Below are 17,667 nucleotides of genomic sequence, written 5' to 3' on the forward strand. Positions count from 1 at the left end.
ATTTAGTTTTCAAATCAAAAAACTGTGTCAAAGAAAAAATTTTTTTTCAGTTTAAATTTTTTGGCAGTTTTGAGTTATAAAATGATTAAAAATGATAAATTAGAGCCCTTTGACAAATTTTTATCCATTTGGAGCAAGATTTGACAGAAATTGCTTTGACACAGTTTTTGACACAGTTTTGCTCTTGATTTAGTTTTCAAATCAAAACTGTGTCAAAGAAAAAAAAATTTTTCAGTTTCAGTTTTTTGGCAGTTTTGAGTTATAAAATGATTAAAAATGATAAATTAGGGCCCTTTGACAAATTTTTATCCATTTGGAGCAAGATTTGACAAAAATTGCTTTGACACAGTTTTTGACATAGTTTTTGACACAGTTTTGCTCTTGATTTAGTTTTCAAATCAAAACTGTGTCAAAGAAAAAAAAATTTTTCAGTTTCAGTTTTTTGGCAGTTTTGAGTTATAAAATGATTAAAAATGATAAATTAGGGCCCTTTGACAAATTTTTATCCATTTGGAGCAAGATTTGACAAAAATTGCTTTGACACAGTTTTTGACATAGTTTTTGACACAGTTTTGCTCTTGATTTAGTTTTCAAATCAAAACTATGTCAAAGAAAAAATTTTTTTTCAGTTTCAATTTTTTTTTTGGCAGTTTTGAGTTATAAAATGATTAAAAATGATAAATTAGAGCCCTTTGACAAATTTTTATCCATTTGGAGCAAGATTTGACAAAAATTGCTTTGACACAGTTTTTGACACAGTTTTGCTCTTGATTTAGTTTTCAAATCAAAACTGTGTCAAAGAAAAAAATTTTTTTTCAGTTTCAATTTTTTGGCAGTTTTGAGTTATAAAATGATTAAAAATGATAAATTAGAGCCCTTTGACAAATTTTTATCCATTTGGAGCAAGATTTGACAAAAATTGCTTTGACACAGTTTTTGACAGTTTTTGACACAGTTTTGCTCTTGATTTAGTTTTCAAATCAAAACTGTGTCAAAGAAAAAATTTTTTTTTTTCAGTTTCAATTTTTTGGCAGTTTTGAGTTAAAAAATGATTAAAAATGATAAATTAGAGCCCCCTGATAAATTTTTATCCATTTGAAGCAAGATTTGACATCTACGAATCGCCGAAAATTTATTTATTTTTAGGTTAAAATCAAAAAATTAAAATCTTTTCTTATAAGAAAAACTTCAAGAAAAAAAAATCTGAAATTTTTTGACAAGTATGACACTCAAAAAGTTAATTTTTAGAAACAATCAAAAATTTTAAAATTTTTCTCAAAAGAATCAAAAATTTTAAAATTTTTCGAAAATTTTTTGGACAAGTTTTAATATGAAATTTATTACTCCAAAAAAAATTTTTTTTTTTTTGAAAAAATGAAAAAAATTTAAAAATATTCTCATAAAATTCAAAAATTTTAAAAATTTGTCAAATGAATATTCAAATCTAAAATTTTTAAATATTCAAACTTGACATCCCTACTTTTTAAACATCGATTTATCGAAATCCCCTTTGTTATCGTCACTTACCTCCCAAAAATTATCTCAAACAAAAACTAAAAAAAAGCATTTTTCCGCATTTTAAACTAATTTTAAGCGCATGAAATGAAGTAAAGTCCTTGCCCGAAGCTCAAAACAATGGCACACCACAAAACGAAACCAGTAAACGTCTCCAGCTTGGCTTCGTGCGACAACATCAGTCTCTTGCTGGAATTCAACCCAAATTTCGAGATAATTCATCAGGTGCATCAATGGAAACGCATGATGGAGATGGATGCCTTTGTGGGCGCTCGTCGGAGCAAACACACGTGCGTCAGTTGGATGGATGGCGTTTACGTGTTCGGCGGCGACAACGGGAAAAGTATGTTGAATGACTTGATCCGGTTCGATTGCAAGGACAAGTCTTGGAGTAAAATTCGATTTTCGTCGGGATCGCCGCCGGCGCCACGTTATCATCATTCCGCGGTCATTTATAACCAAAGTATGTTCGTTTTTGGCGGATATACGGGCGAATTGCAAAGTAACAGCAATTTGACGAACAAAAATGACCTTTTTGAGTACAAATTTCACAATGGACAGTGGTTGGAATGGAGATTTGTCGGAAAAACGCCCGTTGCGAGATCAGCTCATGGCGCTGCCGTGTACAAAGACAAATTATGGATCTATGCCGGGTATGACGGGAATGCCCGATTGAATGATATGTGGACTATTGCACTCAACGACAACAGTAACATCCATCAATGGCAGGAAGTTGAGCAGCTGGGCGATCGCCCGCCGACTTGTTGCAATTTTCCCGTCGCTGTCGTCGAGTCACGTGGTTGCATGTACGTTTTTTCGGGCCAATCAGGTCTTTTGATCACCAACACGTTGTTCGAATTCAATTTTGAGACAAATACATGGCGTCGCATAACCAACGAGATTCTTCGGGGAAGTGAACCGCCTCCGTCGCGACGTTTTGGACACACAATGGTGCATCACGATCGCTTTTTGTACGTTTTTGGCGGCGCAGCTGACTCAACGTTGCCCAACGACTTGCATTGTTACGATCTCGATTCGCAAGTTTGGAGTTTGGTTCAAATTGCGCCCGATTCTCAGGTCCCGAGCGGAAGACTTTTTCACGCAGCGGCAGTTGTTGGGGATGCAATGTACATTTTTGGCGGAACAATCGATAAAAATCTCCGTTCGGGCGATATGTTCAGGTTTCAGTTCTCGAGTTATCCGAAATGCACGTTGCACGATGATTTTGGGAAGCTGCTTGAGAGTAAGACGTTCTGTGATGTCACTTTTATTGTGGGCACGGAAGAAACTCGCATTCCGGGACATCAGGCGATAATTGCGGCAAGGTCGCAGTATTTGAGAGATAAGATATTGGCAGCGAGGATTGAGAGGAATGAGCATTTTGAGAAGATTTTTGGAACGGTTGAGGTTCCTTTTAGGTAAGAATTTAATTTTTTTCTTAAATTTCATCTCAAATAATTTTTTTACAAATCAAAATTTTAAAAAAATAAAATTTTTAATTTTTTTATGAACAAAAATTGAATAATAAAATTTAGAAATTAAAAAAAACTAAGCAAAAAAAAATACGAAAAAAAATTATTTTTTACAAATTTTCTTTTAATATATTTTTTTTAATTAAAAAATAATTTTAAATTTATTTTTAAAATATTATTTTAATTTTATTTTTTTAAATTTAATAATTAAATTTAATTTAATTTTATTATTTTTTAATTAATATTTATTATTTTTTTTAATCATATTTTTTTTTGTTAATTTTTCATTTTTTTTTAATTTAATTGAAATTTATAATTTTTTATAACTAAAATTTATTATTTTTTTTAAATTAAAATTCATTTTTTTGTTTATTTAAATTAAATTAGATATTTTTGTCTTCTTTAAATTTAATAATTTTTAAAAATTAAAATTGATTTTTTTTTAATTAAAATTAGTAACTTTTTATAATTAAAATTTAATAAATTTTTTTTTAATTAAAATTTATTTTTTTAATTAAAATTCATTATTTTTTTAAATAAAATTAATTTTTTTTTTCATATTTTTATATTGTTTATTTATTTTTTCTTCTTTACTTTATTTTTTTTATTTTTTTAATTTTTTTTTTAATTAAAATTTATAATTTTTTTAATAAAATTTTTTTAATTCTTTTTTATTAAAATTAATTTTTAATTAAGTTTTTACAAAATAATTTTTTAAATAATAAATTATAATTTATTTGTTTAAGAAAAATTTTACAAAATTTAATTTTTGAAGGAAGAATTAAAAAAAAAATAAATTTTAGAAAATGAAGAGAAATCGAAACAAACAAAAAAATCTAATAATTTTTATTTAATTAAAAATCTTAAGATAAATAGGGAAAAAATTTAAAATGGAAAATATTAAAAATTAATTTAAATTAAATTAAAATTATTTAAAAATTTCAAAAATTTTCCTTTAAAAAAAATTTTGTATCAAAAAACATTTTTTTTTAATTTAATTAATTTTTTAAAATTTTTTTTCAGTGAACGCCCAATGTTGGAAGTAAAAATGCCGAATGTCGGCGCAGCAGCTTTCGATATGGTCTTGCACTACATCTACACGGATCGCATTGAGTTCAGCAAGGAGCCCATCAGCAAAAAAGTCGTAATTCTCATGATGGATGTCTACACACTCGCCGTTCAATTCTTAATTCCGCGCCTCGAACAACTCTGCGTTCAATACTTGGAATATCGCATTTCCAAAGAAAACGTCTTGGATGCCCTTCTGAATGCGGATCGCATGGATTTGGACATCATCAAGGACTACTGCCTGAGTTACATCGTCAAGGAGGATCAGTATTACGAGATTGTGATGTCGCCGGATTTTGTGACGCTCGAAAAGCCGCTAATTGTCGAAATTGTGCGAAAACGCTTGAATCCGGGCAAGAATCTTTCGCACAATTTCCATTATGACAAGACAATTGGAACGACACTCGAAACGGATATGGCGGCATTTTTGAGTTCGGGCGGCAAGGATTTTTGTGACATTAATTTGGCGTTGAATGGACAAATGATTCCGGCGCACAAAAGTATCCTTGCGGCTCGTTGCACGTATTTTCATGCGTATTTTCGGTCTTTTATGCCGGAAGACAATACGGTTAATATTCAGATTGGCGACACGGTGCCGAGTATCGAGGCTTTTAATTCGTTGTTGCGGTACATTTATCATGGAGACACGACAAAAATGCCGGCGGAAGAGTCGTTGTATCTCTTTCAGGCTCCGTGTTTTTATGGATTTACGAATAATCGGTTGCAGGCTTTTTGTAAGCATAATTTGGAGAATAATATTACGTACGACAATGTTTTGCAGATTTTGGAAGCAAGTGATCGCATGAATGTTCCGGATATTAAGAATTATGCCCTCAAGTGAGTAATTTTATTTTTTTAAAATAAATTTTTAGTTTATTTTTTAAATTTAATTTAATTTTTTTTTTAAATTTTTTTTAAATTATTTTTAAATTTAAAAAAAAAAATAAATTTTTTTTGTAATTTTTTTTTTAAATTTTTTAAAAAATTTAAAAATAAATAAATTATTAAAAAAAAAAATTCTTAAAATTTTTTTCTAAAATTAAATGTCTTAAAATTTTATTTTTTTTTTAAATATTTATTTATTTTTTAAATTCTAATTCTAAAAAAAAAAATATTTTAATAAAAAAATTTTATTTTAAAAAAATTAAAAATTTAATTTAAATATTTTTAAAATTTAAAATTATTTAATATTTTTTTCAAAAAATAGGAAAATTATTTAAAATTTTTATAAATTTTTACAAATTTTTCAATTAATTTTTTTATTTTTTTTAAAAAAAAATACAAACCTAAATGAATTTAAAAAATTAAAAATTCTTTCAAAACTGAATTTAGAAAAAAAATTTTAAAAAATTATTTAAAGAAAAAAAGTTTAATTTTTATGAACTTTCAAATATATTTATTTTATTTTTTTTTAATAATTTTCAATAAATAATTTTGAGCTTTCAATTTACTAAACAACCTTAAAAAAATCATATTTAATTTTTTTTTACATTTTTCAATAAATTTCATGAAAAAAATTAGTTTTCTGTCAAAAAAAAAATAATTTTAAAAAAAATATATAATTTGAAATCAAATTAAATTAAATCAATTATAAAAACAAAATTCTATAAAAAAATATTTTTTTTATTTTTCAAAGGGTTTTTTGTTTTTAAAAAATATATTCTTACATTTTTTCACAAAATAATCGATAAAAAATATTTTGAGGAAATAGTTTTTTAAAATAAATTTTAAAAAATTTTATGAAAATATTTAATTTTATATTAAAAATATTTTAACAACTTTTTAATATTTTTAAAATTTTTTTAATAAATAATTTTTTTAATTTTTAATTTAAAAAATTTTTTTATTAAAAATTTTTTTTAATATTTCATGAAAAAAAATTAATTTTGTAATTAAAAAAAAAATTATAATTTAAAATTAACAACTTTTTAATATTTTTTAATATTCAATTCCTAAAAAATTCATTTTTGCGAAAATATAAAATTATTTTTTTCAAATTCACGAGAAATTTTTTTTAAAATATTTTTATTATTTTTTATAGAATTCTTACCTTTATCGATAAAAAATGGCAATAAAATTGAAATTAATTTTTTTTTTATTTTTTTTTACAGAATGATCGTCCATGACTTTTCGCAAGTAGCTCGTCTCCCGCGAATGCGTTTGCTGAACCGAGATCTCCTCTTGGACATCATCACGGAGATGGCAGTTGCTCTCGACAAAATTCGCAGCACAAAACACGATCTATCAACGATTAGTATTCACAGTGATATTTAGAGTAAAATCATTTTAGAAGTTGTGCGCGCCACAATTTTACGCAGAATTTTAAGCGTTTGATGCACAAAACGCGATTTTATCTTTTATCTCATGGACTGGCTGACATGAGTCTAACCTAACTTTTAATCAAATTTTATTGAATTATCTTTTTAAGGACAAGACACAAAAAAATATTGAAACAAAAATATAAATCTCTATATTATTCTATTAAAAAAATTCAAGTTTTTCCCTTTAAAAGTCGCGAAAATGGTTCCTCAAGTGCGAATTGAAGTTTCCTCCGTTGAGACGATGTTTCATGCCTTCCAGCGTTTTGTACCTGTTGAAACCGATGCGGATAATTTTGCTGCACAAAACGCACTCGATCGTGGCGTAAAGTTTTCCGGCATCATCGACATCGACTTCGATTTGCGGTTCCGGCGATTCTTGCAGTTTTAAGGCTAACGGCGTTGTTGTTTCTCGTGTCGCGAGATAGTCCGTTTTCCATTTTTCCGCCAAGTAACGCAGTTCGTAGCGCATTTGCTTGACATAAGATTCGACATCGGGGATTTCCAGCTTGGCGGAGGCCAATAAATATTTTTCGGATTGCGACGGAGGCTGGAGGATGATTTGGGAGGCGAGATCGAAGGCAGGCGGTGAAGGAGGGGAAAAGTATGAAGAAGCGTCGATTTCTTGTTTGATTAGCTCGGATGGTAACAGTTGGACCTGAAAGAAGGCAAAAATGAAGGTAGAAGGTGAGATTTTTTTATTGGAAATAATTTTTTTTAAAGAGTCTGAGGCAATTATGAAAAATGTTTCATGTTACAAAGGAGGAAATTTTTCCGAAGTTTTTAAAATTTATTAAAGATAATTAATTAAATAAATAATTAAAACTTAATTATTTTTTAATTATGTTATTTTTAATTCAAAAATATAAAAAAAATTATTTTTTTTAATAAAATTTTTAATTTTTTTTTATTTTTTTTTTTAATTTTAATTTATTTTAAAAATGATTTTTAATAGTTTATGAAAAATTTTCAAAAATGACAAAATTGATTTCAATAAAAATTTTTTTCAAATAATAATGGAAAAAAAAAAAATTTTAGGAAAAAAATGATAGTTTATATTTTTTAAAGATTTGAAAATTAAATAAATAATTAAATTAATTTTTTTCAAAATAATTAAAAAATTTAATTTAAAATTTATTAAAAAAAATAATTTAATTTTAATATAAATTTTATTATTTTTTAAATATTTTTTTTTTTAAAATTTTTAAATTATTTTAAATTTTTAATTTTTTAAATTTTTTTTTTTAAAAATCAATTTAAAAAATTTCAAAAAATTAAATTATATGATTAAAGGTTTTATGAATTTTTAATTTTTAATTTTAATTTTAAAAAAATATTTTATTTTTAAGCAAATATTAAATTTTTTTTTATAAATTTTTTATTATTTTTTAAAAATATTTTCAAATATAATTAATTTTTCAAAATTAATTTTTTAAATTTTTCCAATTTTGCAAAATAAAAATTTTTTTTTTTATTTAAAATTTTTTTTTTTAAAAAACGAAATTTAAAAATATTTTCTTTAAATATTTTTTTAAAATTGATTTTTCAAAATCTTTTTATGTAGATTTTTTGAAATTTTTTTTTTTAAATTTTTAATTAAAAAATAAATTTAATTTTATTTTAAAAAAACTAATATTAGAAAATATTTTGTTTCAAAATTAAATTAATAAAAAAAAATAAAATTCGATTCACAAAAATAAAAAAAAAATCAGAAAAAATACCTAATATCTATTTCAAATTTAAAAAAATAAATAAAATAATATTAAAAAATTTAAATTAAAATTTTTTAAAAAAAAAAAAAATAAATTAAAAAAAAAAAAAAAAAAATATTATTAAAAAAAAAAAAAATTAATATTTATAAAATTAATTTTAAAAAAATTAGCAAAAAATAATTTTTCTTTAAAAAATTTCTCTGAAACCCATAAAAAAAATTTAAAAATCAAATTTTATAATTTTTAATTAAAAAAAAAAATTTTGAAAAAATTACTCCAAAGGGAAAATGAAACATTTTTTGATACAATTCGCTGAAATTTCTTCAAGAAAAAAATAAAAACACAAATTTTTCTTCTTCAATTAACTTTCTTTATTGAAAACATATTCCTTGTGATGTATTTTCATGTGTGCATTAAAATTTCCTCGATGAAAAACGCATTTCAGCCCATTTTTCGTGTTACATTTCGTGCATCCGACTCTCACTTGTTTCGCGCACAAAACACATTGCACCATGGAGAAAAGCATTCCGGTACGATCGACATCAAAAATCACGATCGGCAATTGCCCGTCAGCCAACAAGCCATTTTTCGACGCTTTTGGCAGCTTCCAATCATCCATCCATTTTTTCGCACGCACCTCAAGCTCCTCCTTTGTCTCCTCGAGGAACGTTTCGATGGCGGGAATGCGCAATTCACGTGCCGCATACGCATATTTGTCGACCAACGGATCGATTGGCGCTTCATCGAAGTCGGGCGAAGGCTCACGAATTTTTCGCAAAGGTTTTTTCTTTGAAACTGTTCGATGAAAAACCTAAAATTGAAGAAAATTTGAGTTTTTTTTGCACAAAAAATTCTTTTTCGGAGTTCTGGTAGCAAAAAAAAAATCGAAGAAAATTTTTTTTAAATTATTTTTTTTAATCAAGTCCAGAAAATCATCAAAAATCAACATTTTTCAGGGGTTTTTTGTTAAAATTAATTTTTAATGTTGTGATGAACGTTAAAATGTCGATCGAAATTGCCTCGTATGAAGTTGCATTTGAGCCCGAGGGCACTTCGGCATTTTTTGAAGCCAACCCGGATGTCTTTGCGACACAAGAAACACTCGACAGACGAATAAAGTTTGCCTGCATCATCGACATCGACCACAATTCGTGGCTGGAAGTCGGTTACTTTGCTCAAGGCATCCGAACCGAGTCCTTCGATGACGTCATCGATCCATTTTTCGCAAAGCCCACGCAATTCGAGTTGCATTCGCGTCATAAGAGCATCGAGATCGCGCACTTGCAAGGCACTCGCCGCAAGCAGATACTTATTCTGAATCGGAAAATCGCTTTTTTCGTGCTTGATGCGGGGAACCTACGAAGGAAAATTATTTTTTTGAGTAAAATTTCGAGACTTGAGCCGCGAAAAAAGAGTCTGGGTTCGGATTTCAAGCAAAAAATGACTTTTTTTCTCTTTATTTCTAGAATGGCTTGAGGAATTGCATGTATTCGGAATGTCGTCCTTTGAAGTGAGTGACAAAATTGGAGCTGATCCAGTTACGCGGAGCACCTTCGTAACTCTTGCCGAGCGTGATGGAGATCCATTTTTGGCATTCCGGACACTGGATTTTTCCCTTAATGTCGTTGTCGCGGAAAAACACGTGAAACACGGGCTCCGAGCGGAATTTGAACTTGCGATAATTGGTAATGGCGACAGTGCGCAACTTTTTGCTGAGTATTGGGAGATCATTCATGTGCGAGGTAGGTCTGAAAGAAAAAACCCGAAATTTGAATAAAATTTTAGAAATTTAAGGAAAAAACGAGAAATTCTTACATCATCGACTGTTCGTTCATCATCGACTGTGGTTCGTGTGATGAGGTGATTGACGATTCGGGCGGCGTGTTGTACGTTACTTCGGGATAAAGTAAGCCTTCGTCTTCGTAGAGATTCGGATTCGGTTCGGGTTTTATTACCATTTCAGTGGGTTCCGGGTTAGTAGTTGGATAAGGAGGTTTTGAATTTTCCTAAAATATTTTCAGTTTTTTTCATCAGAAATTTTTTTTTTTATGAAAGATGCGCCATGCCAGACAAATGAGAGATTGGGAGGATGCCCCGATAAACAATCAACAACAAAATTTTGAAAAATTTTAATTATTTTTTTTTTAATTAAAAATTTAATTTTTTAATTGAAATTTTAAATAAATATTTTTTTAATTGATTTTTTTTTAATAAATTTTTAAAAATAAGTTGAAATTAAAAAAAATATTTCAAAAAGTTAAAAAAAAAATTGAGTAAATTTATAAGAAAATTATTAATTTATGAATTTTTGAAATTATTATTTTTTTTTTGTAAATTTTTGTTTTAAAAAATTTCTTAATAATTTTAATTTTTTTTTATTTTTAAATTTTTTTATTTTTAATTTTTTTTATTCAAATAATGCAATTTTTAATTTAAGAAAAAATAGATTTTTCCCTATAAATTTTATATTGAAAAAACATATATCAATGTAAGAATTAAAAAAAAATTTTTTTTCAAAAATTTGCAAAGATTTTACTTTTTAGAATTTAATTTTTTTAATTTAAATTTTTCTAAGTAATTCTTACTTTTTTAAATTAAAAGAAATTTTTGAAATTCAAAACAATTTTTAAAAAATTTGAAAACACGATAAATTTGTTTTATTTTTGTAAAAAAAGTTGCATTATTGTGAAAATTCTTTTAAAAAAATTATTTAAAAAAAAATCTCTAAAAAAAAGAATTAAAAAAAAAATTTATTTGAATATTTTTTAAAATTAATTAATTAAATTCAGAATTTTAACAGATAAAAAAATAAAACGACAGGACGAACATTTTTTTTAATTAAAATATTAATTTTTAAATTTAAAAAAAATAAAATAAAATTTATCTTAAATTTTTTATTCAAAAAAATTAAAACTATGCAAATGAGAGAATTTAGAAAAAAATAGCTCTTTCTTCAAAAATTTACAAAAATTTAATTTTAATTTTTTTAATTTAATTTTTTAATCGCTTTGAGATATTTAATCAATATTGCCTTTATAAAAATAAGGAATCTAAAATTTTTCAAAACTAAACAAATCTAATAAGAATTTAAAAAAAAGTACTGAATTTCATAAAAAAAATAATTTGAAAAAAATAATAATTAAAAAAAATATTTCGAAAATTTCTGAAGAATATTCGGCAAAATTTAATTTTTTTAATTTTAAAATAAATTTTTCAAGAATTAAAAAAAATTAATAATTGTGTAAATTTTTTTTTTTTTTTTTTTTTTAAATTTTTTTTTTTTAAATTTGTTTAGATTTTTAATCAATTTAATTAATAAATTTTAGCAAATAAATAAAAATCATAAAAATAAAAAAAAAATAATTTAGGCAAAAATATGTTTTTTTTTTTTTGAATAAAAAAAAAATAATAAAAAAAAAATAAATTAAAATTTAAGAGTTTTTATCAAAATTAAATTTTTAAGAATTTTTAAACAAATTTTTAATGAATTAAAAAAAAATAAAATTTTTTTAATAAAAATCCATTGAAAAAAAGTTCGAACATCAAATTTTCAACTTTTAAAAATCAACGCAAGGACAAAGACTCCAAAACGCCACACATTCAAGTTCAATATAAATCTTCTTATTTATTCATAACATTTTTGAATAAGCAAAATAAATATAGCCACTAACATCTACGACGCTACTCTCTAGATTTTTCCGAAACATTTTTTTTTATCGAAAATGCGTCCGCAGATGATGAAAGAAATTTGTGTTTGTAAAGTTATAGCTGTATCCATGGCGCGTCATTGTTTTGCCATATCCTATCCGAATGGGTTTCGTGCAAATGACACACTCGATTATCGTCACAAGTTTGCCCGTCTCGTCAAAGTCCACGGTAACGATGGCTTGCGCATTGCTGTAATTCAAGAGTGACGGATGCGTCGCTTTTTTCGCGGAAATGTAGTCGAGTTTCCACTTTTCCGCCAGCCGAAAGACTTTTTCGCGAATTTTTTCCGTGTTATCCGTGTGCGACGGCATATGGTACTAACGTGAAGGAGAGAAAAAGGAAATTTTTTTTATTTACAAATCGGCAGGTTTCGGGACAAATGCAATCAAAATCAATCGAGGATGGGTTCGTTTTTGACAGTTTCGATGATTTCCGGTTCGGGCAAGACTTGCAACGAGATTTTTTCGTTGAACCAATTGACGTGGGTTTTGTCTCGCTTCAGGTGTCGTCGTAAGTTGCAGGAGCCGTTTTTTTTCGTGATTGTTATGACTTTGCTGCAAAGGCGACAGGTTGCTTTGCGCGCTTCTTGGTCTAAATGGAAGGCGTTCCATACGTAGGATTTGCGAAAAGATGATTTTTGTGACGTCTGTGAGAATTTTTTTTAATTTTGTGATTTTTTGTAAGGCGCCATGGACAGCGATTCCCCCGAATTTTTGCTTAGTAATCCGAATCTGACTGGGTCTCGTCAAATTCGATGTGATTTTGGAGCGACCTCGAAAGTCGCGTGAACCATTTCAAATGCTCTTCGTCTTTTTTCGCGTGCTTCAACAAATTACTCGTCGCTTTCTTGTTGTGCATGACCGTGGTGTCGCATTTTCGGCATCTCGCGTGATTCGTCTCTTCGTTTATGTCGAACGCATGCCAAATTGCCGAGGTGTGGGCACGACGACGACGCTGCGTGGTTATTTTGAAGCACTAAGAAGTGATGAGAAATTTTTTGTTTAATTTTTTTTTTTTTTTTTTTTTTTTGGCGTCGAGAATCGAAAATCGAGAAGATTTCTGGATCGCGACAAAGGAAATGATTGCATTTGTCCTGAATGATTTTTTTTTCAGGGGAGAAAGAGTAGAAGAAAGAAACAGAATTTGTGTGAAAGAAGGAAGAAGAAGAAGAAAGTTCTCACCACTGCTGGAATTCTAAAGGTGTCATTCTCACTGACAATATCTTCAACACTGAATATCTGTTCCTGTTTTACCGTTAACAAAGAATGGATATCCTAAAACAAAAAAGCGTTTCAGGGATCAAATGACTCGAATTTTTGGATGATTTTTTTGTTTTTTGAATTTAAATGTACAAAGAAAGTCCGGTTTTTTTAGCACACAAAATAAATGAAAGCACTCGTTTTATTTAAGAAAACTTTTTAAAAATAATTCATCAATTTTTTCTTAATTTAAATAAAAAAAAAAACTACAACGAGGAAATTTTTTTCACATTTCGAAAAAAATTATTTAATTTCAAATTTTTATGCAAAAAAATTCTAAAAAAAACTTAAGTTTTTATCAAAAATTTTATAAATGTCAATTCAAAAAATATCCGTTAAAAATTTCAAAATTATTTTTTTGTTATTTCTAACTTAAATTTTATGAAAATTTTTGAATTTTGGCTCAAAAACCATTAAAAATTTTTAAAAACTTAAAGAAATTTAAAAATTTTTAAACTTTTTTTTATTAATTTTTAAATTTTTTTTAAATTTTTAGACATTTTTAAATAAAAATTTTACAAATGTCAATTTAAAAATAGACCGTTAAAAATTTTAAAGCTAAATCTGATTAAAAACATTTTAAAAAATTAAGAAAAAAAATTTAAAAATAAAGAAAAATATTTTCAAAAATTTTTCAAAAAAGAAATTCTTAAAACTTGCTCAAAATTTAATATTTTGATTTAAAAATTTTATAATTATAAATTCAAAAAAAAAATCCGTTAAGAATTTTAAAATTTTTTTTTTTGCTAATTTTGATTCAGACATTCAAAAAATTTTTGAATTTGGTTCTAAAATAATTCAAAATGAGAAAAACTTAAATAAAAAATATTTTTTTTAAGTTTTGAGATTTTAGGTTAAAATTTTTAAAATGTCAATTCAAAAATCGACCGTTAAAATTTTAATTTTAAAACTAAATCTTATAAAAACATTTCAAAATTTTATATTTTTTTGCAAAAATTGCTTAAAAACATTTTTCAAAATTTTCAGAAATTTTTAAAAATATTAAATTTTTAAGATGTCAATTAAAAAAAAATTAACATTAAGAATTTGAAAATCATGTTCTGCTTATTCTAACCTATTAAATTAAAAATATTCGATTTTAGTTGAAAATTCATAAAAATTTGACATAATTAAACTAAAATTTTAAAAATGTCAGTTTAAAAAAATAAAAGCTAAAAATTTAAAATTAATTCTTTGCTGAATCAAACAAATAAAATTAAAATTATTGCTAAATACTTATAAAAATTGTTCAAAAAACTAAAATTATTTTTGAATTTTGACAAATTTAGATTAAAAAATCTTTAAATGAAATAGTTTTTTTTTTTTTTGCTAATTTCGAGTTCAAAATTCAAAATATTTTCGAATTTTGGCTCAAAAATCATGCCAATTGACCAAAATTTAAAAAATTTTTAAATAAAAATTTCACAAATGTCAATTCAAAAAAAGACGGTTAAAAATTTGAAAATCGTTTCTTGCTAATTCAAACTAAAAATAACATCTCAAAACGTCAAATGTGAAAAAATTTCCTCATAACTTCTCAAATCTCTTATTTCAAATGATCCTTCACGTGATTCACGTAATTCAAGCTGTTAAAGCGATACTTCATGCCGCGCGATTGTCGCTTCGCCACACTTTCAACCTCAATCATCTCCTTACACACGGGACAAATTGCCTGCGTCTTCAACGTGCATGCCGCATCCAAATCGACCTGCACGGACAAATCTTTATTGAGCGGATTAAAAATGAACGCCTTCGACGAGTCCTGATGCTTCGACGGAATATTTGCCAAGGATCGCGCCACGAAAATCATCAAGTCGTGCTCAATTTGTTTGAGATTCGAGCGCATTCGACGCCGTTTCAATTCACGCAAGGGTCGCTACGGAAGAAGAAAAACGGAGAGAAATGAGACAAAAGCAACGACGGAACACTCGAAAAAAAGGTACTCACTTCAAATTCATCAAAATCTTCATCACTAAGAAGGTCAACACAGCCAATGGCGGAAGCAACTGTCTATAAATACAGAATAAAATGCGACGTGAGATGATTAGACTTGACTTTGTTCGAATGGCATGGCGGACTTAAATTTACGCGGCGCACGGAGATAAGAAGGCACTTACCTGTTAATTTTTTTTTTTTTGCAAAAATTTGATTTTTTTCACAGGTTTTCACTTCTTTCGACACAATTTCAATAAAAAAAAATTACATGAAAAATTTTGAAATAGGGGGAATCGCGACCCAGACTCTCATTCGTATTCTGACATTTTGTTAAAACAAACAAAAAATGAAAATCAACACTCACCTCAGGTGATTCGGTTCCGTAACGTTGTTGGGTTTGTCTGCTAAGTCGATTGTAAAGTGCTTCAGCCAATGTTTTCTGTACAAATTAAAAATAATGTAAACATTAAATTTATTCTTTAAATATTTATTTCAAAGTTTTTGTTCCATATTTGAGTTTTTTTTTTTTTTATCAAAACGAGTATTTTAGTTGTCGAATATTTAAAATTTTTTTCGAAATAAAATTTTTATTTTTTTTTCGAATTGAAATTTTTTCAGTTTTCGAAGAAAAATTTTTCTAAAAGAAACTTTTAATTTTTGAAATAATTTCTGAATGTTTTAATTTTTTTTCAAATATTTAAGTTTTTTTTATTTTCGAAATAAAATTTTTAATTTCTGTATAAAATTTTTAGTTTTCGAATATTTAAAATAATTTTCTAAATAAAATCTTTATTTAAATGAATAAAAATTTTCAAAATAAATCTTTTAGTTTTCAAAATAAAAATTTTAATTTCAAAAATTTTTTTTTATTTAAATTTTCAAAATGAAATAAAAAATTTTTTATTTATTTATTTTTTTTTGAATATTTAAAATAATTTTTGAAATGAAAGTTTTTTAGTTTTCGAATTTTTTATTCGAAATTTAAAATTATTTTTTAGTTTTTTTTTCTAATATTTTTTAAATAACTTTCGAGATTATTTTTTTTCAGTTTTTCATTTTTTTTCGAATGTTTGAAAAATTTTTAGTGTTCGAATATTTAAATTTTAATGGAATTTTTATTTCTCGAAAAAAAATTGTTTTCGAAATGATTTTTTTTTAAATTTTTTCGGAATAAAAATTTTCAAAATAAATTTTTTAGTTTTTGAAATAATTTTTTTTATTTTCGAAATAAAATTTTCCAATTTTTAAATATTTGAAATTTTTTTCGAAACGAAATTTTTACAACTCAAAATATTTCAATTTTTGAAATGAAATTTTCTCAGTTTATGAATTTTTTTCGAATATTTCAAAAAATTTCCTCAGTTTTATTTTTTTTCTATTTTCGAAATAATTTTTTTAGTTTTCGAAATGAAATCTTTTTAATTTTTTTTCGAATATTTTCTCAATAAACTTTTCTGTTAAAAAAATGAGTTTTTAACTCTCAAAAAATTATTTTCAGAACAAAAACTTTGAAAAAAACCCAAAAACCTCCCAAATCCAACAAAAACCTTACCGGATCATCTTCAAACGTGCCGGGGAAAAGTATCAAAGTAGCTTCCGCAATCGCTTCATGTCCCGCTCTTCCGCCTTTAACAACTCCCTTCGCCATAAATTCCGACACCAGCTGCGACAAATCCTCCCGCTTCTCATCCGTCAATGCGCCATGTTGCTCATACTCATTCATAACTTCAATCCCGTTGCCGAACTCTTGATAAATCGCCGCAACTTTTGTGCCGTTTGCTGAACTGTCGGTGTCAATGCTGCTGCACTTGCCGACGAAAAGTGCGTCTCATCCATCGACGACTCGTCATTCGCCCCAAACGTACATTCATTCTCAAATTCCGAAAAATCCAAATTGCTCGTGTCATGCGCTTGTTCCTCCTTCATCATTGTCGACGTGAGCGGATCTCTGCCGAGACTCGTTAACGTCGCTGTCGACGGTCCCGCGCTCCCTTCGAATGTGCGTCGTTTCTTTGCAGCATCAAGATTCGAGCTAACGCTGCCGCTTCGGTTCTGCAAACCGCGAATTTGGAAGGAATCCGCTGCTTTCATGAACGCCACGAGATCCGACTTGGAAATTTGAACTTCGCCTTGGTAGATGTACTTGAGAACTGCCTGCAAAATCGGCAATTTGATGTCCGTGATGTAAATTATGGGATGCGGCGACGGATTTGCGGTGAGAATTTGCCGAAGCACCGGACTGCATGCGTAAATTAATAATTTATGGCATCCTGTGAGACGCAAAAAAATGTTTTTTTTTACAAAAATCGCGGAAAAAATTGAAATTTTGCTTACCTATGGTGACGCCTTCGCAACAAAAGGTCAAATCGACCAAACAATCGTTCTGACGAATGTTATAAATCTCATCGGTGATGGATTGGCTGTAGTTGCTCCACTTGAGCTCGAACAATTCGTCGGAATTGTGAACCCGTTTCGCCATTTTTCACAAAATTTCGTTTGCGCCCAACTTTTCTTGCAATTTTCTCGTTACTTTCGTGAAAATTCTTCAGATGCGCGTCTCATTTGGTAATCTAGCTCACTTTTTCACGCTTTTTTCGGATATTTTCCGACTAATTTTTAATTAATTTGACGGCGTCTCTTTTTGCTTTATTGCTTTTTGATGAAATGTGCCTCGGGTTGA

The 17,667-nt window shown here is 27.1% G+C and overlaps 2 protein-coding genes across 8 annotated transcripts; one reads left to right on the forward strand and one right to left on the reverse strand.

Moving 5' to 3' along the window:
* The first annotated feature begins 1,531 nt into the window (after window positions 1–1,531).
* On the forward strand, window positions 1,532–6,518 carry LOC134836169 (leucine-zipper-like transcriptional regulator 1 homolog). Its single transcript, XM_063851416.1, has 3 exons — window positions 1,532–2,933; window positions 4,011–4,892; window positions 6,167–6,518. The coding sequence occupies exons 1-3, from the start codon at window positions 1,636–1,638 to the stop codon at window positions 6,327–6,329; spliced, it is 2,343 nt and encodes a 780-aa protein (XP_063707486.1). The 5' UTR covers window positions 1,532–1,635; the 3' UTR covers window positions 6,330–6,518.
* On the reverse strand, window positions 6,425–17,637 carry LOC134836170 (uncharacterized). 7 transcript variants are annotated; one of them, XM_063851418.1, is made up of 4 exons: window positions 16,540–16,846; window positions 15,352–15,426; window positions 9,901–10,091; window positions 9,514–9,833 (listed from the first exon to the last, which is right to left on the reverse strand). In XM_063851418.1, the coding sequence occupies exons 1-4, from the start codon at window positions 16,708–16,710 to the stop codon at window positions 9,548–9,550; spliced, it is 723 nt and encodes a 240-aa protein (XP_063707488.1). In that variant the 5' UTR covers window positions 16,711–16,846; the 3' UTR covers window positions 9,514–9,547. The 7 variants fall into 7 exon arrangements, 6 of the variants coding, with proteins under 6 accessions (XP_063707489.1, XP_063707492.1, XP_063707488.1 ...); XM_063851420.1 differs by lacking the exons at window positions 9,514–9,833; window positions 9,901–10,091 and adding exons at window positions 11,696–12,110; window positions 12,975–13,067; XM_063851423.1 differs by lacking the exons at window positions 9,514–9,833; window positions 9,901–10,091 and adding exons at window positions 11,975–12,768; window positions 12,975–13,067.
* Between the last annotated feature and the right edge of the window lie 30 nt (window positions 17,638–17,667).

The sequence above is a fragment of the Culicoides brevitarsis genome, chromosome 3 (genome assembly GCF_036172545.1).
Source record: "Culicoides brevitarsis isolate CSIRO-B50_1 chromosome 3, AGI_CSIRO_Cbre_v1, whole genome shotgun sequence".
In the NCBI taxonomy this organism is placed as follows: domain Eukaryota; kingdom Metazoa; phylum Arthropoda; class Insecta; order Diptera; family Ceratopogonidae; genus Culicoides; species Culicoides brevitarsis.

Bases quoted from the DNA above. Each gene is read 5' to 3' on its own strand.
- LOC134836169 (XM_063851416.1), top strand. From the start codon at position 1,636: ATGGCACACCACAAAACGAAACCAGTAAACGTCTCCAGCTTGGCTTCG. The intron at 2,934-4,010 runs GTAAGAATTTAA...ATTTTTTTTCAG, and splicing joins ACGGTTGAGGTTCCTTTTAG to TGAACGCCCAATGTTGGAAG. The intron at 4,893-6,166 runs GTGAGTAATTTT...TTTTTTTTACAG, and splicing joins ATTAAGAATTATGCCCTCAA to AATGATCGTCCATGACTTTT.
- LOC134836170 (XM_063851418.1), bottom strand. From the start codon at position 16,710: ATGAATGAGTATGAGCAACATGGCGCATTGACGGATGAGAAGCGGGAG. The intron at 15,427-16,539 runs GTAAGGTTTTTG...TAATTTGTACAG, and splicing joins GCACGTTTGAAGATGATCCG to AAAACATTGGCTGAAGCACT. The intron at 10,092-15,351 runs GTGAGTGTTGAT...AAAATATTTTAG, and splicing joins ACGGAACCGAATCACCTGAG to GAAAATTCAAAACCTCCTTA.